The sequence below is a fragment of the Mustela nigripes genome, chromosome 5 (assembly GCF_022355385.1).
Source record: "Mustela nigripes isolate SB6536 chromosome 5, MUSNIG.SB6536, whole genome shotgun sequence".
NCBI classification, from domain to species: domain Eukaryota; kingdom Metazoa; phylum Chordata; class Mammalia; order Carnivora; family Mustelidae; genus Mustela; species Mustela nigripes.
Genome location: NC_081561.1, coordinates 120940272 through 120959239, shown reverse-complemented (window position 1 = coordinate 120959239; position 18968 = coordinate 120940272). Strand labels below are relative to the sequence as shown.

Here is an 18968-nt window from a genome sequence, read left to right as displayed (position 1 = left end):
GAAGCAACAGAAGATTCAGTACACTTGAGATTAAGGAGATCCTGAGGAGGCAAATGAAGGTAGGAATCTCACAATAATAATTATGCTGCAGACACAGATGGCCAATCATCAGTCCACATTGGAACAGCGTGATTCAAATTACAGATACAGTCAGTATTGTCGTGATCAAAATCCTCACTGCCCCCGTACCACCGTTTAAAACCTGAAAAGATAATTCTCAGGTGAGCCTAGTCCATATTGTCATTCATACTTTGCCTTCCTTAATCAGACACAGAGGAAGTTCTTATATATTCTGTGACCTGTTTCCTGAAACAACCAGGCACTCTCTTCTATGACAGTACTCTGCTTAAATTTACCTTTCAGAGTTGGAGGTGAGCAGCAGTAAGCCTATAGCCTATGTCCGGGGAACAATTTTTGGTGCACCCAACAACCAGATGCTGTGATACTGTGATGCTGCTGTACAATTGTATACAATTTGTTGTGTGCATATTTCATAATAAACAAATATTAAAAAGTATCATTGTGCTAAAATATTTTCAAATCATTAGTGTTTAATATATACGCCCATTCAATAATAACAAGAAACTTGTATAAAAATGTAACTGAGTTTCAAAATTTAGAAACATTTTAATTAATAAAATATCCTTATCCAAGTTACTATATTTGTTAGATAAAATATACCCACTTGATATTCTCATAGTGGTTAGGGTTGTTCATCTGTAAATATGTGAATAGCTCCTTGGTATCCCCTAGTTGTTAGGGTTATTCAGCTGTAATATATATATATATATATATATATATATATATATATATAACAAATACAGATTTGTGTGTGTATATAATATACTAATATAAATCATTGGTATTTTCATCTGGTTCGGGTCATTTAGTTATGGCATATGTAAATATATCCCCCCTCGTCTTTCCTAGTTGCTAGAGTTATTTGTGGTATATGTACCTCCACTGATTACCTGAAATGGTCACATTATGTTCTTGATTGTAACACATGTTCTCATCCTTCCTTTCTTATAGTTTAAGTGTTTTGCTAGAAAATAATGCTTACTTCAATATACTACCTTCCCAGAAAGTGGACACATTTTTTTCACTGGTTGAAATTATTTTGAAAGTAATCAAGATTTTATTAAGATTAAGAACAGTATCTCAAAAAAAAATAGTATCTCAATTATGCCTAAGCACCTAATAAGTAGGGAAATATCTGTTTTGGCTTTAACGTAGAAACCGTTTAGGAAATGAATAAAAATTAAAATTACACAGTGTTTATATATCCTAAATTACCATTAGAGTAAAAATACAGCAGTTTTTTTTACACTTTTCAAAATGGTTAAATTTAATATTTGAGTAAAATAATTGCCACATTTTACAATCGAAATAATTATTTCCTGACTACTTAAAAAAATTAAAGTTGTCATTTCTGGCCTATTACTAAGTTTTTTTAATATAATGAAGAATTGAACTTAAAAAATGCTTTAAAATATGATTAGAGTCTGATTGATAAAAAGCTTAATATCATACAAAATCTGAACATTTTTATGAGATATATTGAAGCTATTTACCATGTATAAAAACAACGCTGAGATTTTTAGTAGTGGCTGTGTAACTCTCTAAAATTAAATCTGGGGACAAATTATCATTGAAATGTGAATTTTAATTGAAAAAAGCTGACACTAGAAATTTTGAAAATACTTGGGCATTTAATTTTTAATTTAATCAGATATTAGCAACTTGATTACGCAACTTCTATGAGCTTAAAAAATACAGAGCTTTTTCTTTTTTCTTTCTTTATTTGTTTGTTTATTTATTGGGTCACCTGTCATTAAAATGGTTACCTTTTTTCACTTTAAAGAAATTCTGATAGGATGTTAACATCCAAACCACATCATTACTAAATATTGGTATTGAGCTTATCTTCTCTCCTTTTGCTGAGTTACATTGAATTATCGATGCACAAAGGAATTCTCAAATTGGACATAAGTTGAGCTTCAAATATCATATAAGTAAACACCATACAGTCTTACATAACCCTATCGAATATAGTCAATATCCACTCATAGAAGCAGCAAGATCATGACTGCTGCTTCTGGAACTGCTATTTTTCTCATTTAAACTATCCTAAACTGAAAGATTCCAAGTTCTATCTCAGTCCGGCTTTTCCTACATCTGTTGTAGTTCATCACTGAGCCTTTTTCTTCTTTTCTCCAGGAGGTTCAGAAGCGGCCATCCTTGATGACCTAGAAGACTTCAGGAAGTGGACTTCCCCTCGAGCAATGAACATATTGTGCATTCTTATACATATACAAGAGAAAAATGAAAGTCAAAGCTGAAAGTAAAATGGACATAATTTTAATGATTTTTTTTAAATTTTGTGCATTGGATTCAAACAGCAAACTGTGTGCACTCAACTGTTATCACAATGTTGTCAAGAGGTCTGTGTCTTTTACCATTTTACACACAATTGTTCATTACAGTATGTTTTCAGCCTCGTGGAAACCCGGGGTGTGGCATGGTAAGCAGTGGTGGTAGTGCACCTAGCTTTTATATTATCTAACTTGAAAATATTTCTCTTCTATGATTCCTTTTTTCTTGATAAAAATAGTTTTCACCAAACGTTGGTGGTGCACACGCACTACCATTCATGCTTGACATCACACCCCTGACAGGAACACACGTTCTTATTTTGTTGATAAAAAGTATTACAAAAATTTCCATACAAAAACTATTTTCATAGAAATCTTGCATTTCCACAAATAAACCTGAACATTGTTTTGAAAAAAACTGCTCAAGAATTTTGTTCATTTAACATTGTGACTGTATTGATAAATGCAGTCCACTTCAAAGTTCTCCACACATACTTTTCTATGGTTGACCAGTCCCCTTTCTCCTTTCACCGAGATCTGCCCAGGCTCCATCAAGTTCATTAATAGCAGGAACGAGGGTTTAGGTTAACATATCTGAATGTTAGAACGAAAGCTTCAGTCTTCCACATCACCATCGATACTCAGCCCTCTTTAGAACTTACGACAAAGATTGCAAAACATCATCCTTGTTAATTCAGAATCTCTGAACCAACTGTTGCTTTTTTATTCTTGGGACGGGGTTGGGGAAAAGGTGTAAAGGGGTAGGTAGGGACCTGGTAGAGTTGTACGTTAAATCTCCTGCCTTAGTAAATTTAAGAAAAAACATTATTGCCTTAGTAATTGACATTTCTCTCTTAATCAGTGACACAGTCAAAAGAAAGAAAGAAAGAAAAACACTGATGAATATTTGCTTTATATTCCACTTGCCATGAAATTCAGATTTGTTTTGCATTACATTTTTTTTTTCACATCCTATAAAAACATATCGTCTATTCAGATGACCATTATACTGAGCAGCTGGGAGCTAGGAACATCACCACCTCTATTATCTGGGTGTCAGAAGACTGTACTGTTTCTTCTAACACTACAGTTTTTGCTGATTCCAAGTATTTTTATGCTTAATGATTTTTTTTTTTTTTTTTTTACCGGTTACCCCTGGGGCATTAATATTCCACCTCCTGGCAACAGTTGGACTTCAAAAGGAACCTGTAATTTCTCACTGGACTGCATTTGAAACCAGCCACAAAATGCGCATGTAACATTCACTCAAAAGAAGGGAGGAACCCATGATAAACAGTGTAACCCAGTGTAACTTGGTTGATCCATGATGCTTGTAAATCAAGTCTGATCATTGCAACTGCTAGGATCACAGAGTCTCTAGTTCATAGACACAGCGGCATGAGGTAACTCATTTTATTTTGCACAGGTTGCATATTTCCACAGGAAACATTCTCGCTAAATTGTTTGGAAAAAAAAAAGGACGGCAGTTTGTGCTTGGGTGTTGGGTGTCCCAGCTTTATGCCATGGTTTCTTTACCTGGCAACCTTCTGTCGTTAAATGTGTGCATGTTGATGACTTCTTCTGTTTTCACAATAACCGGGGCCTGTGGCTTGTGTTTCAACCGACGCTGACACTTCAGGGACATTCTCAGCTCTTCCACCATGGCGCTACAGAAGGACCTCTAAGAAAAACACAGAGAATGAGATATTACAAAACAGATCAGCTGCAACTGCTCAGCAACAATATGAAAATCACTTTCAAGAGGCTTGTCAACATAGCAGCCTTGAAGGTTTGAAAACTCTCATTATAAAAGTGACAGCGGTTGTTGCACTTATAACATACAACGCATGATCATTAAAGTATCTTAGTAAAGTGGGCTAGTTTAAAGAAAATCTCCACCTGATAGTGATATAAACTGCCCACAAGGAATGCATAGAATATGTCTATGTTGAATAGGATTTTCAGATGTAAAATTGATTAACATCGTAAAATATAGATCTACCTCAAAATTTAAATACAAACACATATACACCAATCAAGCAGAAATCCGTTCTTGATCTTTTAACAGATTAGAAGAAATGTCCTACTTTTTTAGATCACAACATGACATATGAAAATTTTCTTTAAACATGGATTCTTCATTGTGCATCTCAAAACAGAACAAAAATAGTACTCACACATTTAGACATAAAAACATGGAAAATTTCTGGTATTCAGTATATCTTTGTGGGATTGTGCCTATAAAACTATTGATGATGATTACAAACAAATATGATCTAATCATGAAATGACAAACTGTAGCACATTAAAAGTACATGAACAGATATTAACTTCTTTTTGGTCAACATCAGCTTGATAACTGAAAGCTGGCAAATAATTTATCCCATCAAGAAAAAAATGACCCTATAAATATTATTTTTAATTCCCATTTCATTGGCAGTAGATTTGCTAGAAATTCTGTGTATCTGGGGCTCATTATTACACATTCCTCACGATTTCTATTACAGAGTCATATATGTGAGACAAAATTTTTATTAGTCTTCTTCCCCGACTAATTGAGATACACGTGTGTTAGTTACATATAAATCAGATTCATGAACCAGTTGCATATTGTAGTTGCAATTCAGATGGGCTGAGACTTTAGGCTCTTTCTGTGCAAGAACTAAAAATGTGGACAATGACCAAAAATGTGAACAAATATGAAAAATATATACAATTCCAAAAAGAGATATGAAAACATAATGAAATAAACCTCATCAAATTAGCATGTATAGACTTATTTTTTGCTTTAGGTGTTGCTGCTTTATTGTTTATCAGCTTAGGCTAATTGCAAATAATATTTAATAACATATATGTGATTTATTTTTTAATATTTTGCATGCATAATCTTTTCTGACACTCAAAATAATACTTTGAGTTAAAGTAAGCATCTCTGTGGCAGAAAACTGATTCAGAGAAAAGGGAAGCCACTTTCTAGAGTGCATACCTGAGATGCCAGTAAGATATCCTGATAAGCCAATTTTGTGATTGTTGACCCTGTCTTTGTATCTTCTTGTCCATTCCTGGCCTTATCCTCATTTCTCCTTTATGGGTTCCTGAACAGTTTCCTTAGTGGTCTTCTCAACTCTCTCTCTGGGATATTCCTTTCCAAAAGGCTCACATGTGCCAGAAAAATCTATTTTTAAACCTGTTATTAATAGCATTTCTTTGTCTAAGAAAGAAGTAAAATCTAAATCTGTTCCCCCACCCCCATTATGTCTTCTCTGATTTAGCTTTCCTCCTTCCTCTTCACCCGCCCCATTTCTTTTTTCTATACACACACTCGTTCTCTGCTTGGACCTCCAGGGTTTTTCTCCTTTGCTTTTCCTTGCCCTAGGAGCCTGCAGAGTTCTTTCATCCTTCATATCAAGTCAACTTTACCCCTTTACCTCAAGACATGATTCACTTTTTAACTTATTCAGAAATCACTTTCCAACTGACCAGGCTCATTATTTTCACTCAATTTGGTTTTGTCCCTTTAGTATTTTGCACTCATTATCATGTTTTTCTATCTGGCCTCAGGGACTTCAATGTATCCCTGTCACTAAATTATAAAGAGCAGAAATTAAGTTTTCATGGCACTGACTGAACACACGTGTATTCTTTAAACTTTGACTGGATTTTAACTGTAGCTACACATGACTCTAATCTTTGAATTCTTACTTAACACTCCATTTAATTCAATTGCTTAAGAAAGTGTTTTCAGAGGCACGGTAAAATGCATGTATACAAGAGACCTGACTAATCAAGGTAAAACTTTTGGTATTTGTTTAATAATATTAAATTAGTAAAGATATTAATTTATTAGTACTTATAATGGGTGATGATTAAATGCTACACATGAATTCCCCATTAACTTCAGTTACTGCCATGCGTTATTTATAATGTGTTAAAATATACAGTTCAGAAGCTCATGAACTATATCTCTATTAAAGGATTTATATGACACCTGACAGCCAGTATATGGACACAGTGTTTCTCATTGCTTAATACCTACTATTAGATGTACTTATTAAGAACATGATGATAATGATGATGAAGATGGTGATGATGACAACACTGTAGAAATGGAAAAATCTGACTCCAAAAGGGGGAAGAATACATAGTCTTGAGGTAACTTAGTCTTGGCTCTCTGTTGAAACATTTAACAGAAGAATTGATTAGATAATATAACAAGGTCAGAACTTGATGCCATTGACACTTTAAAATGTTATAGGATGTGAATAACGTTGAATTGTTTGAAATAAGCCTTCATTTAAAATGAATAAATTTCCCGTATGTTAAATAATTGATCACACCCTCTTCTTGGCAAATTCAATTTGTAGACATTTTGAATATAAATAGTTTCAAAAAATAATGGCATAGATATATTAATTAATTTTTGGTCCATACTAAGAGATTGGCCTACACAACTGATTTCCTACGGATAAAAAGTCTTATATATATGCATCCAAAGATGAAATGACTCAATTTTATTTCTAGTAAGTTAAAGAGTAAACTGAACTTAGTACCCTATGAATAACTTCACACTACAAATAAAGTCATATAAAGTTCTTTTTAGCCACTTTTATATATTATATAACATTTATAATGCTGCATAATATAAAATGTAGGTAAGAAACCTACATCAAAGATCACAATACTTTCATCTTTTATAAATTAAATTGTCTTAAATGAATTATATTTACAAATTTAGAAACTATGGAAATTATAAACATGTAACCCCACCATTACCGCTTTAGGCTTTGTCTATTCTACAAAGCTATTAGAAAGTGAACATTTTAATCAAACAGCCTTTAATCAACCAAACAATAGCTTTGGTTATTTAATGTCAAATTACTACTTTTATTACATTTTTTTTCTCTGAATGAGCTGAATTTTACCAGTTCTCTTTTGATATATCACTGTCCATTTACCTAAGAAATAGTTTTATTTTAGGTTACTAATAAAGTCACTGGGAGACCACAGGTTCTCTTTTCACATGTAAATTATTTCTAATCCTTCACAAAACCATGAAAACCTTAAGACCCAAGCAAGAGTTAAACAACAACATGGGAAATTTAAAGAATTTAATGATATTATAAAGTACTGTTCATTTGTGACACCAGGCAAATACATGTTCTTTACTTTTTTTAAGCTCTACAATGCAAATTGCTTATTGTAATCTATGTTAAGAATCTAAAGTTGAACTATAGATATGCTTGTGGATTATAGTCGTTTCTCTGTGCTGTGTGTGGCCAGAAAATGACTACGTCTAACTTTTAAATAAAGTTCTAATGTTGTCATTCAAGAGACAATTTCTTTCCTCCTTCATATAATAATTGGAGTTTTGAAAAAATGTCTCTTTGTTGAACTATGAAATAAGGCTTTGAAAAACCCAAGGACACTAAACAGGAGTCTTCGGACTTGTAATAAAAAAGAAGGAAAAGCAGGACGGGGTAGAGGGGGAGGAGGGAAGAGGAAAGAGAAAGGAGAGCAGAAGAAAGAATAAAAAAAAAGAGAGAGAGAGCAACAGAAATAGAAGCAATGAAGGAGGGAATATGAGAGGGAGGAAGTCGCAAAGGCAAAGCAGGGAGGAAGGGGGGGTAGGCGGAAGAAAAAGAAACTATGTTGCTTTCTTTTTCAAGTCACTTTTCCTTAAGAATGGAAAACCACAAGTTGTGTCATTAAATAAGGTAAGTTTCTCAGGGTGAAAACAACCACAAAAATGTTTCTCCACATTAATATAACAGACTACAAAAAGAAAAAAGAAAGGCACAAGGATACTAACCATTATTAAAAACCTCTTTTAGTAAGTTTCAAAAGTTTACTAAACAGTGTCTGGATGGTAGGGTGGCACTAACCATATAGAAGATTCCTGAAAATGAAAATTTAAATCTTTGAGCTGTTAGCATGTATAATTGCATTTAAATTAGTAAAACTCATTATCAAATTTACTATATTTAATGAGGCAACCTGTATTTACACATCGCTAATTCTAGAAATGATGAAGGTCTGGAAAACTTAAAAGTATAGATTTGGCTATATTTACATTGTTTTTTTAACAAAGCTGTATTTTTATTTTGAGTATAATAAGACAACATAATAATCCACAGGAAAATGTTCTCAAGAATATCATTATTGGTGTATAGAATAATTTATTCTTAATAAACTTTCTAATTTATAGATGTGTTTATATGATCACATGATGTGACAGCACTTGGCAAAGCACATGATTTTTTAAAAAGTACAAATCTAGGTGTAAATATGTTCCACATTGAACACTGGCATAAACTACATTTTTAAGTTAAGATCTTTATATTTAGCGATGTCTCTTTTAAAAAACAACAACTGATGAAAAATAACCAATTTGAATTTTTAAACTCTAAAGCTCATCACTTTCATGTTGAATATATGTAGTCATTTATCTCCCAAAGGCAAATTAATCATATTATGAACTGTGTATTTATATTTTTAAGGAGGAAGCTATTTTATATGTCTTGCTATTCTATTCTTTGATAGTATAAAATGAACTAAATGAGACTCCAATATACATTCAGAATAATTCCCAACCATTTTTGCATATAGTTCCTATTGGAAATCCCACCAAAACATCTTCAAGCTACCTTTATCAGATTGTAGCTCAATACTCTAACATACACTAGCATATATTAACTAAACTTATTTTGTGTTTGGCCTTTAAATTGTTAACTGAGTATGGATAGCCAGTCCATTCTCAGATACTTTTCTAATTAATTTCTGAAGCCTTAGGCCATTTGACCAAGAATTCAAAGTCACATGTCATAAAGACAAATTGGAACAGTCACTGTGGATCCCCACATAAAATTATCCGACATTACATAATAACTAAATCAACAAATAATAACTAAAATGGCATAAACGTATATAGAACATAATCAGTGATATTTTGTATAAATATTGCTGCATTAAATGAGGAAAATACTTGTCATTTAATACGACATATTCCTTTTGATTTATACTCTTTTTAAATGACAAGATTTTTAAAATATCAAAGAGCTAATGATATATATCAGAAGCATAAATTGACCTTAAGCTATATGAATGTAACAGTGAAGCAATGAGAGATGGAAAATGACTAGTTAAGACACTCATGTCAAAAATGTATATAGCAACTTTGATCTTGATGCTCAGTTCCAGAGAGGCTCTCATTTTGGGGAAAAAAAACCAAAAATGTTATTTAGATTAGCTGTGCGCTGTCAGATGGGACCTTTTACCATCAGGTTCGGCCATGATCTTATTACATCATCACTTTAATTTTATAGCTAGAGAAACTCAAACTCAAGAAGTCAAGTTATCGACCCAAGGTTATACATATAACTGGTATCAGAGCTCAAAGAAGAGTGACTAACATTCTATGAATGCTTTTATTATATCAACCTACCTCCTGAACAGTGACTTGAATTTCAGTGGAACTTTTTACCTGGACTCTGTTCTTAATCAATGTTAATTTTTGAATAGTAAGTAATAAATCAGACAGAAAAAAATATGGGGCAAAATGAAATACATTTTTTAATGAATAAAATGACAAAGCATCCTATGCTTTAGGCGGGGTTATTTTACATAGATAAACTTAACGAAAGATGAAAATATTCTCAGAAACCTTGACTCTTACAGAAACGGTTTACTGAATAGCTTTATATTGCATTTAGCAAATACAGTGAGTCAGAGAAAAATGAAGCATCATTATACATTTTTACACTTCCCCTCCTTAAGCTTGAAAAATCGATGAATAAGGGCTGACAAGATTCAACACCACTTTAGTCAATACAGCTATGAAATGCATTTTAAGAAAAAGCAATGTTAATCATCACTTTCTCGCTAGCAGTCATAATGATACAATTTTCAACAAAACATATAACATCCAAATATCTAATGTTGAATTCCAGGAAAGCTCTCTCTTTTTAAGATCCAGCAGTTAAAAATGCATCAGCTTTATGAATAATAAGTATATTATAGCAATAGCTGCTTATTACACACCAGACATATGCAAAAGACTCAATGTATGTTAACTATCTTAATTTTTAAAACACATTCATTTATGGTGTATTCATAACCCATTTATTTGTTTATTTTAAGAGATGTATAGAAAGGTTAAGTCATTTTAACCAAATTTGAACAAAGTTGAGAAAGGAGCCCAAATCTTTTTTTTTTTTTTTAATTCTAAAACTCATGCATAATTATCTGGGAAAGTGAAATAACTAGACAGTGCTTAAGATCAAAGCCCACAATCTGTTTATCTAATTCAAACTCTCACTCTACATATTGCATCGATGCAACTTCAGGAAGAAAAATAATCAGGAAAAATAGTTAAATATTCTACATCCATTCTGTGCAATATGCTATAGCTTAAAAAGTGTGGAAGTAGACATCTTTGACTTTGGGAAACACTTGACCCTTGAGACACTTATCCTAATGTACACAATATGGATAATGATATTCGCATTGTTCTCAGGGTAACTTTGTATTCAAATGAGATGGTACTCTTTAGAAACTCAAGTTATTTATAAAAATAAGGTAGTAAAATTATTATCCATTCAGCTAAAATCTTAATTTTAAAACATCATTTATGTGCATAAGTAGAGACTGGCTTAATCACAAACTAATGACTTAAAAATCCTTTAGATGATTTGGAACTAGATTAGTGAATAACATAAAGATTGGCATCTCCTTTTAAGTAGGATTTGATATTTATGTTTAAAAACATTTTTAAAAACCATCCAGGTAATTCTTATATAGGTCATTTGTAGAAATTAAGGGATGCTCTGCTCTCAGACACAGGCAGTAACATAAAAACAATACAAAATGGACTATTTGTCTAAAGTCTATTTTCAACTTTTAATTTCTGAATAGCAACATGCTTTGTGGCTAAATTTTATTATACTGAAAATAGAACTTCTAACTTCTAAAAAGTTAAATGCAGTTAACTTTCCAAAGCACAGGTGTTCTGTGGTTTGTTGATAGGCATTACTTGCAAAAGGTAAATATTGAAATAAAATCTTTACTGATGATTTATAACCGTGTTTGCCTTCCTATGCCTTGTTCAATAAATGGTCTCTTTTAAAAAGCATTGCTCTGATAGAACAAATTCTTTAACATTCTGAAAGCGACATCCTGTTTTCATTCTTCTGGTTCCATGAAATACAGATCCAACCAGCTTTGAAAAGTGTTTTCCTTGTAAGTATCTTTCACCCAGGATCCCTAGTTTTACAGCATTAAACTAACCCACTCTGACTTTTTCTTTGTTTTTCCTCCAAATTGTACTGTTTTCATTCGCTGGTCCTTCTAGTATGAGTTACAGCTTCCTTCTATAGTTGTTATTCAACTATAGATTGAAGAGCATTCTATGTGCCCTTTAAATTTTTTTTTTTTTAACTTTCACCGTCTGGAAAAACATCATTATTTAGAGATTATTTGGAATATGACATACCAGTGTTCTATAATACAAATAACAACATCGACTAAAATGTACTACATCCTGGAAAACAACAATACCAAGTAGTTCTTAAAATGTACTTCAATCATCTTAAAGGAAAGTTCAAATCAATACAAATTCAATATCTGAACAATAAATTGTCTATTTTTCTAATTCTCAGACATTTTGACTAAATACTGTTAAAACTTAAGTAATAAGAAAGAATATGTTTGCTGCTAAGTCTCTGTCAGGAAACTCAGAGATTCTTGTTCAAACTGTTCAATAAAAACCATTTTTACAAGCAAATCCATTTTCAATTGCAGGGAAAGAAAATATTTCTGTATATAAATCAGACAAAAATTAAACTGTATAAGTTACATTATTATTCTTTCTGGAATTCAGAAGTCAGAAATATGTACATCTTTAAAAAGAGGACATGTTAAAATATTTAAGAAAAGGTGAATGATTTTAAACATGAATTGAACCATAATTCTGTCATAAATAATTTAGTTAAAATTAACATAATTACTATCACTTCAACTTATAAAACCAATATATTATCATACATATGATCAGAGAAAACAAAACTTTGTATCTTAAATAGTTTTCTTCAGTTTAAGTAGACTTAGCGGGGCAGGGGGGAAATAGGATCTTTTAAGCAAATCCACGTGACCTGAAATTCACTGACGATTGTCTCAGATGTATAATAGTTTCTTGGATTGTTACTAAATGAAACTTAACTTATTTTTTAAATCAGGGAACAAGAAGGCAAGAAGAAAATCAATGAGAAAATGTAAGTATTGATTAGTTACTTTTTCAGACACATTCAGGAAGGAAAAACATTTTGAAGATCTTTTCAAATGGTCAAGTTATATTTTGGAAAAATCAGAAAAATAAATACCTACTTATTTTAAAAGTTCAAAAAAATGAAAAGCAATGTATCTTTGATGTATTAATATTTGCATCAAATAAAAACCATGAAGTATTATCAAAATTGTAATACACCATCTTGTGGTTATCTGAAAGGAATGCAATTTACGGTTTTTGAAGTTTCAGGGACCAGGTATTTCAGTGTTTTCTTCTGCTTTCAGTTTTAACCTTTCTTCATTTAAAAATGATGCTTTCTTACACTACTCCTAATTACTAAAAATATAAAAAAGTTATAGTCATCAAGACCTATTTGCTCTACTAACATTTTACAAAATGCATGTAATTCATTATTCAAAATGTTATCCATAAGGTTCATATTCAACTAGAACTGTGTGTATCTGGCAGCCTATTTAGATAAAGATGGGAAATTTCATTTTTTTTCTAAACCCTGTAATACTATAGCCTAAAGAAAGAAGGAAGAGAATAGAGAAAGAGAACGGAAAAGAGATAGCAAAGAATATTTGGGCCAGGATTATGAATAATGTATCATTGCTCACATTTAATGTGCAAAATATAATTCCTTGCATGTTCAGTTCTCAATAAATAATTATTGAGTAAATGAATGATCACAAATATTTACCCTACTTTTAAAATTTAACAAATGTAATTAAAGTCACAATTGTAAGTATAAATAAACTGTGAATTTTATAGGTCCTCATGCATATCCTGTGATAAATCTAGATATATTTTATGGTTAATTTTAATAAATTAAGTAATGTGTTAAACAAACTATAGGGTTTAACTAAATAAAGTCTTTTCCTTAAGAAAAATAAAAAAAGAATTGAGTCCAAGAACTGGACTCACCACAATAAATAAAAATGAGTCACTTCTAATAAATCCATAAGTATTTATTTTATAAGCACAGTTCATTTGAACTATATAGAAACATAGTTCTTTTTTATTCTTTATGATATACTTTTCTAAATCATTTCCTGGCATCACCTTCATTATTAATCTGAATAGATAGAAGGAAAATATAAATAAGTAAATAGATGATAGAGAGAGATCATCCCTTTGGGACCTTGGAGATACAAACCAACAACACTATGTCTTTGTCCTAAAGGAACTGAGATTCTCATAGGGAGAGAGGCACCCACACAGAGAAACCAATATGAATAAAATACTGTGCTAAGGGAGAATGGAGATGTGCATAGGCTTCACAGAGAAAAGGTATCTAGACTTAATAATTGATGTGGTTTAAAATGGACGAAATGCCTTCCTAACTTTCTCAAAGGGGTAGGAAATGTTTTTGGAATGATGATGGTACCTGAAATCACCTAAGTGAAAAAAAAAAAAAAGTAAGATGCATATCATAGTTTTTTCCACTGAAATAGGAAATGAAAACCCAACACCACCTTCTGGAATTAGCTGTGTCCTATACTCACATCCATTACATCTATTGATTAAGAAAAGCTTTCTGGGCAAGTTGATACCTAGTCTTGAATGACTAGTGGGAGTTTACCAGACAGAAAAACGGTCAAGATTTGTTTAAGTCAAATGGAAGAAGATTTGAAAAAGCCAAAAGACCTTGGAGAATTGGAAGTCATTTAGTTTGACTAGAATAAAGGTACAAATTGAAGAAAAACAAAAAATAGAACTCTAATGGTAGACAGGGGCATCCTGACGTGCCTCATCTGCTAAGCTGGGGAATTTGGATTTCATTATGAAACTATGTGGAGACAGAGTGTGAAAGCATTGGAGAATGTGACTAATAATCCTCGCGTAATATCAACACAGTTGTTTATTCGCTTCATCTGCTTCAGTCAAGAAAGGTACATTAATTTCCTTTTCCTAATTGTTTTAGAAGCTCATGCAGATTCAAAGAAATTCAAAAAAGCTGAATTTCAACCAAACTAGGTTTTTATAGTAAGTATACAGAAGGTTATTTTAGAGAATTAAATCCCTACAATCTCTGTTTTTGGGTTGTTTTATTTTGTTTTTAGCAGGAAGCTTATAGACGAATTGTGCATAAAGACACAGCCTAGGTAAATCATATGACTAGGACACAAAGTGACAAGGGCAATAGGATACCACATGTATCAAGAGAGTAATTCATTGGTTTTAACACTGAGCTCTAACTGAAAGAAAATGATTGTATATGGAGATTTGAGGTTCCAATTAGAAAACCCAAATTCCTTCTGGAATTCGTGGACTCATTTTAAGTACTAACTAACCAAATGACACATTTATTGCCAAATTATAGTAAAAATGGAAATTGATGTGTTAATGTTTTTTGTCTTTGATTCGTTCTTTGAATTTGATTTCAAAACTGATTTTGACACTACAGAAAGGATCATAACATAAAAAACATATCTCCCTGATAAGAGGAATTTGAGAGGCAGTGTGGGGGGTTTGAGGGGTAGGGAAGGAAAAAATGAAACAAGATGGGATTGGGAGGGGGACAAACCATAAAAGACTATTAATCTTACAAAACAAACTGACAGTTACTGGGGGGAGGGGGGTGTGGAGAGGGTGGTTGGGTTATGGACATTGGGGAGAGTATGTGATATGGTGAATGCTGTGAAGTGTGTAAGCCTGACGATTCATAGACCTGTACCCTGAGGCAAATAATACATTATATGTTAATTCTAAAAAATATTGAGACTATTCGTTGATCACACCAGTGCAACAAATATTTGATTTAGCCCAAGTCATCAGATATAACCATCTTGAATGTTGTGGGGAAATAAATCATATGATTTTCTAAATTCTTCAAACTTTTGAGTTGGTAATTTTATTCAAGGGCAAAAAGAGACCTTCAAACTACTCAATTATAAAAATATTATTTCTAAGTGTTAAATACTATAGTCAAGTAAAAAAAGAATACTGTATCCAAAATTTTGATTCCAGAAAGGAGAACTAATTGCAACTAAATTGCCAAAGACAGAGGAAAATATTTTTGTTTTTCAAAAATAGTTTTAAAGTTGTCCGTGTTCAAAGAATATTAGAAAGATATATTTACCTTATATTAATATATGACATTATCTTTAATTTCATATGTTTTCTCTTCATATTTACCAGTAAGTTTATAAACCTCTTAAATATGAAAGAGAATATAATCTCACTATGACACAGGGTCTAAAGTTTAAGCCCTACAACATTTTTTTTATTAAAAAAAAAACAAAAGAGATGGTTATATACAAAAAATAAATGAGGTGCTAGAAGATTTAAAAATGGTAAAGCAGTATTTCATGTTCAGAGCTATAAATTTACATACAAAAAGTTTCATGTACCATCTGAGAGATTTTTCTATAAATATTCCTTATATTTATGGAACTGAAGAAATTATAGCACTAGAAATATATAATTTGAATGAGATTCACAAATTTTTCAAGAATGGAACATAAAGACATTTGTACAAAAGACTAAATATATTAAAATCTCGAGAAAAAAAATGCCATAGCCTCAGTATATTTGAGGTTTATAAATATTCTTCTAAAGATTCTGGTGCCAAGGAATAAAGGACTTATTAAATGGCAAGAAAGGAACGACAGTATTTCCACACATTCACTAATTTAGAAAATTAACTGTAATTTTCACCATGCAAATTACAATTCTTTTTTCAATTAGAAAATTATTGGACTAAAAATCTTCAAAAAAAAAAAAAAAACTCATCTACCCTCTAACTTGAAACCTTCTTTCAGATTGTACTTTAAAACATGTTTTATCTATAGAGAAGTATTCCTTCCTTCATGTTACAATTTTCGATTTTTGCTTCCTTCATTAATTGCATTTCTCCATTGAACTAACTGCAATGAACTTCAAGCCGCAGAAGTTTCTCTTTTCCTCAGGCCTCAATAACAGAAGAAATACTCACGTGTCCTGAACCTGGCTTTAATTTAAACATATTCTTTTAAAATAAAAATCACGAGGGTGTTCCTGATTCTTTCTGTGAACCTTCGTTAGCTAACGATTGGCAGAAGACAATTAGCGGTCACCGTGCTAAGCATTACCCTTGCTTGGAAAGATCAAAAATAGTTTGTTTTATTATAACAACAATTGCTTTAAATTGTAAAAAAGTGACATTTACCTTTTCCAATTGAGCGTTTTTTTTGGATTTGTATAAAAACTCTCCCACCGCCACAAAAACTGAGAGCACCAAGCCGGCTGCCAGAACAATGAAGATGCCACCAATATTTTGAACCCCCAGGGCACTGGCTTCCTTGCTCTCCTCCTCAGGACAGCCATTGCCTCTCCACCACTTCTCCTTCATCATGTGCAGCTTGCCTTCCTCTTGCAGCTGAAGAATTGCTATGGTGATTTTGTCTCTATATGGAGAACCTAAGAAAAGAGAGGGTATGTTAACTCTTTCAAGGAACCCAGAGTTTTATAATTAAAAGTTAACATGATGAGAAGAGGACAGAGCTTTGTTCAAACGCTCCAGAGCATGCCAATTATTTATTTTCAGTAGAGAAAAACTGACCAAGGATAGAAATTTACTTTTTTTTTTAATATCTTTTATTTATTTACTGGACAGAGAGAGAGATCACAAGTAGGCAGAGAGGCAGGCAGAGAGAGAGGGGGAAGCAGACTCCCCCCTCAGCAGAAAGCCTGATGCGGGACTCAATCCCAGGACTCGGGGATCACGACCTGAGCCGAAAGCAGAGGCTTAACCCACTGAGCCACCCAGGCACCCCAAGGATAGAAACTTAATGAAAGAAGTAATTAACAACATAAAGTAATGTCTTTCTGATTTTGAAGGATAAAATCATCTCCTTTTCAAAATCAGGAAATTCAGAGCACTGGGAATTAAGTAAAACCAAAGTAGAAACCTAAAAAAGAAATTGATAAAGTGCAAGGATATTTAGCTAATATATAGGAATCACTCCACACTGAAACAGAACATTGATAAAACAGTAATCTCTCTTTTCAGAAAAGTTGTGGGAAAAGTTGTTTTTCCCAGGATCAACGGGCTGTACTCAGGGGTAGCTAATACTTTGCGAGTGATAGGTGCTCACTCCTATTTTTTCTTTAATCTGAATAACAGAAATAACAGTCTTCTACACACTCGGATCCTTCAAAAATCATCATGGTAATACACTGTAAGTTTTTTGGGTTTTTTGTTTGTTTTGGTTTTTTAAGTTTATTTATTATTTTGGGGGGGGGGGGAAATGTTCTCTCCAGTGGAGGTAGCAGTATGAATGAAATTTAGTATTTATGTTGATCGGGGCAGATATTCATCTGAATTAGCTGTTACATGATAAGTAATAACTTTCTAATTAGTTTCCCAAAAGCATAGAATAAAACTCAACGATGTGCATCTTTCAACACCTATCCAAGGGACTGGTGTTACCTCTTTTTCCCACCCAGAAATAGCCTATATCTAAAGTTCCATCTTCTTTCCTAAAATGCTTCACTGCACATTCCACTTTTCTGCATCTCCTCATTCATAAGTTCTTCTGTTTACAGAAAAATACTAATTTTCAAATTTTGCAACTTCTCTCAAAATGCAGAATAGTAGATTACAGCCGCATGTATACAATCGGCGTGGACGTTCCTAACTACGCTGACACGACAGATCGTTCTGGTACATACCTGGTGTAAGAGCGTCAGGAAAAAGTAAATAAAACGTGTATACACATATGGGTATGTACCTCCATATGTATAGAGAAACCACCCAGTTACATCCCACTCTTTGCAAGTGTTGCAAGGTAACCGGAACCTCAAGTAATTTAAATTCAGTTAACAAGTAGAATCCAGAACCAAACATTAACTAATAACAACATCAACAATAATAACAATATAATAACAATGCAACAAATCATTAGAACAGGAAAATCACACTTGAGGGTTGTTGTGTGTGTGTGCGCATGTGTTTAAACAGATCTTTGTATCAGAAGTCCATTTTCTACCAAAAAACTGCGCTGATCCATTACTGTATTAAGTAAAATGTTGTTCTCTCCAGTATTAAAGGTTAGAATAATTTCTGTACATGTAAAATTATTGCTTTTTTGAAAAATATATTTAGCATGTTCATTTTTAATCCATTTCCTGCCTTTACAAAATGTCACAATTAAAAGAAAAAAAAAAACCTAGTAGAGCTTTTGCAAAAAATTTCACAGAACATTGTCATTCAAGGCAGCAGCAACTTTTGAAATGCATAAAATAATATACGCAAAAATCTGAAACTCTCAGAAATATTACTCTCACACATAGTGCCACAGTAGTTGGAAAAGAAAATATTTTTATCT

At 32.3% G+C, this 18968-nt stretch overlaps 1 protein-coding gene across 3 annotated transcripts in view; it reads right to left on the bottom strand.

Moving 5' to 3' along the window:
• Positions 1-3269: 3269 nt before the first annotated feature.
• GRIK2 (glutamate ionotropic receptor kainate type subunit 2) overlaps positions 3270-18968 on the bottom strand; it is a 638217-nt gene continuing 622518 nt past the window's right edge. The window contains exons 15-16 of one of the 3 annotated variants that reach the window (XM_059401114.1): positions 16808-17058; positions 3270-4056 (exon numbers count right to left, since the gene is read on the bottom strand). In XM_059401114.1, coding sequence (XP_059257097.1) covers positions 3892-4056; positions 16808-17058 — 416 coding nt within the window. In that variant the 3' untranslated portion in view covers positions 3270-3891. Of the gene's footprint in view, positions 4057-6426; positions 6547-8184; positions 8272-16807; positions 17059-18968 lie in introns of those variants that run through there. The other 2 variants (XM_059401117.1, XM_059401116.1) reach the window with 2 other exon arrangements.